This window comes from Camelina sativa, chromosome 17 (genome assembly GCF_030686135.1).
Source record: "Camelina sativa cultivar CO46 ecotype springtype chromosome 17, ASM3068613v1".
Classification (NCBI taxonomy): domain Eukaryota; kingdom Viridiplantae; phylum Streptophyta; class Magnoliopsida; order Brassicales; family Brassicaceae; genus Camelina; species Camelina sativa.
In genome coordinates, this window is record NC_141896.1 from 20,248,383 (window position 1) to 20,250,713 (window position 2,331).

The following is a 2,331-nucleotide window of genomic DNA, read 5'->3' on the forward strand; positions in this document are numbered from 1 at the left end:
ATTTTTAAGTTTAAAAATTCATTGATTGATCCTGTTACAACGAGAAGTCACTTTCCTCGAAAATTCACAGGCAACAAATCAACTACATACTGTAATAATTTAGTATATGGTATGTATCACATAGAAGTTAAACCTAGATAAAGTGGTTTATGTATCACATAGAAGCTTAAACCTAAATATAAAGTGGTTTAGTCACTTCTCTCGCTCAAATTTAACACGAATCAATTTTATCATACTGTATATAGTATGGTCTACTACCAATTAATGTTTCAACCTCTAGTTTTATATGGAGAGACTTATTTATAATCATTTACATAGGTCATAGAAAACAGCAAAACTGAAAAAAGCATTATTATTGTCTCCGTTCTAGTAGCGACTGCCTTGGCTTTGGCAAGATTCCAAAAACGAAAATTACACCAGAAAGGAAAACAAAAGCTTGCTATCCACGTATATATATCTCTTTTAAGGTAAGAGAAGATCTATGGTAGAGACTCACAGATACATCAACTTAACTTTGGTTTTCTTTCTTGGTGTTGTTATCTGCAATTATGTCTCGCCTTCTCCCCAAGCTCTCTCCCCTCGTAAGATCTTCCTTGATTTTTGTTCAATTTTCTAATTTCTTTTGCTTGTATTTTCTTAGATTATAGATGGTTTACTTTTCTACTTTATTACACTAGATTAGATAAGGATCGGAGGGTTGAGTTATAGATCTAAGCTTAATTAGAGAAGGTGATGCTTCATTTACTTTGATTGGTCTTAATCTCTGTGTGTTTAACATGGCAGATTCACAAGAGCAGTAGAATCGTTCGTTCATTTTCATCCTCCACGACCGGCCCATATGTTTCGATTTGCAGCATGATGGAACCCTCACCGGACGGCGGCAACCTCGGACAAGTCATGTTGTTCAACCTAGTAAATTCCGAGTTAGTCAGAACAGACAAAACATATCCCATTGAGCTTTATGACGCGCAGTTGGTGGGAGCTTCCCATGGATGGGGATTTTTCTCTAATAGAAGAGATCGGTCGGTCATTATCAGCGACTGTCTAAACCCCTACGCTTCCAAGTCAGAACCAAAGATGATTCCTCTGCCTTTTTTTACCGGAATGTACTCTGGCCAAACCGAAGTCGTGTGCAACGTGGCCATGTCCTCCTCTCCTCCTGATCAAGACGAAGAAGATTGCGTCGTTGGCATCAAGTTCTTGGGTAGACAGCTGAGCCTCTGCAGGCCCCGTCGTGACCTGCGTTGGACTAACATCCTAGCACCTTTTGAGTCATGGGATAGCTCAAAACTTATGTATTCCAAGAAAGACCAAAGGTTCTATTTGCTTGCTCCTGGAGGCAACTACTTATGCTCCTGGGATCTCAACTTCAAGGAAGACAAGAAGCCTAAGTTCCATGAGTTGGTTTTGCACAACCTTCCCAGCATGCCACGTTCCCGACGGAAGCAGTTGGATTCCTACTGCAGGGAGGATCACTGGGTGGAGTCACCTTCGGGCGAAAGTTTCCTTGTCAAATGGTACATCATATAGATATTTTATATAAAGTGAAAGAAATAGTAAACACGTTTAGGTCTTCTCGGCTGCAGGTACTCAGAATACACTCTTGAAGGGTTCAAAGCACCGACTCTAATGGTGTTTAGAGAGGAGTACACACAAGATGGGAGGAAAAACATGGTTTACACAGAGGACACTGGAGATTTGTGCATTTTCATTTCAAAGGGAGAAGATTTCTGCGTCGAGGCGAGCTCTTGTCCTGGACTCCACCGTAACTCCATCTTTTTATATGGACGTTTGTTAGCGACGTTCAATATGAGCAACAGTACCTTCTGGTGCTATGAATATCCCCAAGGTACACCAGCAAAAATTCCCTACTGCCCGTACTGGCTTCCTCCGTTTTCTCCCTAGTGCTCGATCGATCCTTCCTTCATTGCTGTTATTGTCTGTCTAGTTGGTTGCTTCTGTCCTGTTTTACCGATTTGAATTGTCAAGATCATCTAGTTAACGAATTCTTTTGGTATTTTGGAATAATTGTTACAAATTTGAAATAATTGTGTAAGGATATTCCGTGTGTCACGAATTTATCAAGATTTTGCATCGTAAATTTCATAACAAATTTATCATAGTTCCGGATCCTATATTAGCTTTTGTGTTCCCCTTGTTTGAATAAATTTATATTTTTTGAATGAATCCCAACCGAGATTACACCACCTTGTCAAGTTTAAAGCTTGTATATGGAATCCAGTAGTCCATGATTGACTCATAAATATTGATGTAATCTCTACTCTCTCATTTTATCTTTCAAATCTGTATGACTTAATCGGGTACCTTTAA

General features: G+C 39.3%; 1 protein-coding gene across 2 annotated transcripts; it reads left to right on the forward strand.

Annotated features, from left to right (window-relative positions):
• The first annotated feature begins 331 nt into the window (after positions 1-331).
• Positions 332-2,120, forward strand: LOC104757361 (uncharacterized). 2 transcript variants are annotated; one of them, XM_087494240.1, is made up of 3 exons: positions 332-467; positions 784-1,517; positions 1,587-2,120. In XM_087494240.1, exons 2-3 carry the CDS (start codon positions 856-858, stop codon positions 1,903-1,905), a joined length of 981 nt encoding a protein of 326 aa, XP_087350366.1. In that variant the 5' UTR covers positions 332-467; positions 784-855; the 3' UTR covers positions 1,906-2,120. The 2 variants fall into 2 exon arrangements, with proteins under 2 accessions (XP_087350366.1, XP_010478396.2); XM_010480094.2 differs by having other exon boundaries at positions 457-581.
• Positions 2,121-2,331: the final 211 nt, after the last annotated feature.

Bases quoted from the DNA above. Each gene is read 5' to 3' on its own strand.
- LOC104757361 (XM_010480094.2), top strand. From the start codon at position 549: ATGTCTCGCCTTCTCCCCAAGCTCTCTCCCCTC. The intron at 582-783 runs GTAAGATCTTCC...TTAACATGGCAG, and splicing joins TCCCCAAGCTCTCTCCCCTC to ATTCACAAGAGCAGTAGAAT. The intron at 1,518-1,586 runs GTACATCATATA...TCTCGGCTGCAG, and splicing joins GAAAGTTTCCTTGTCAAATG to GTACTCAGAATACACTCTTG.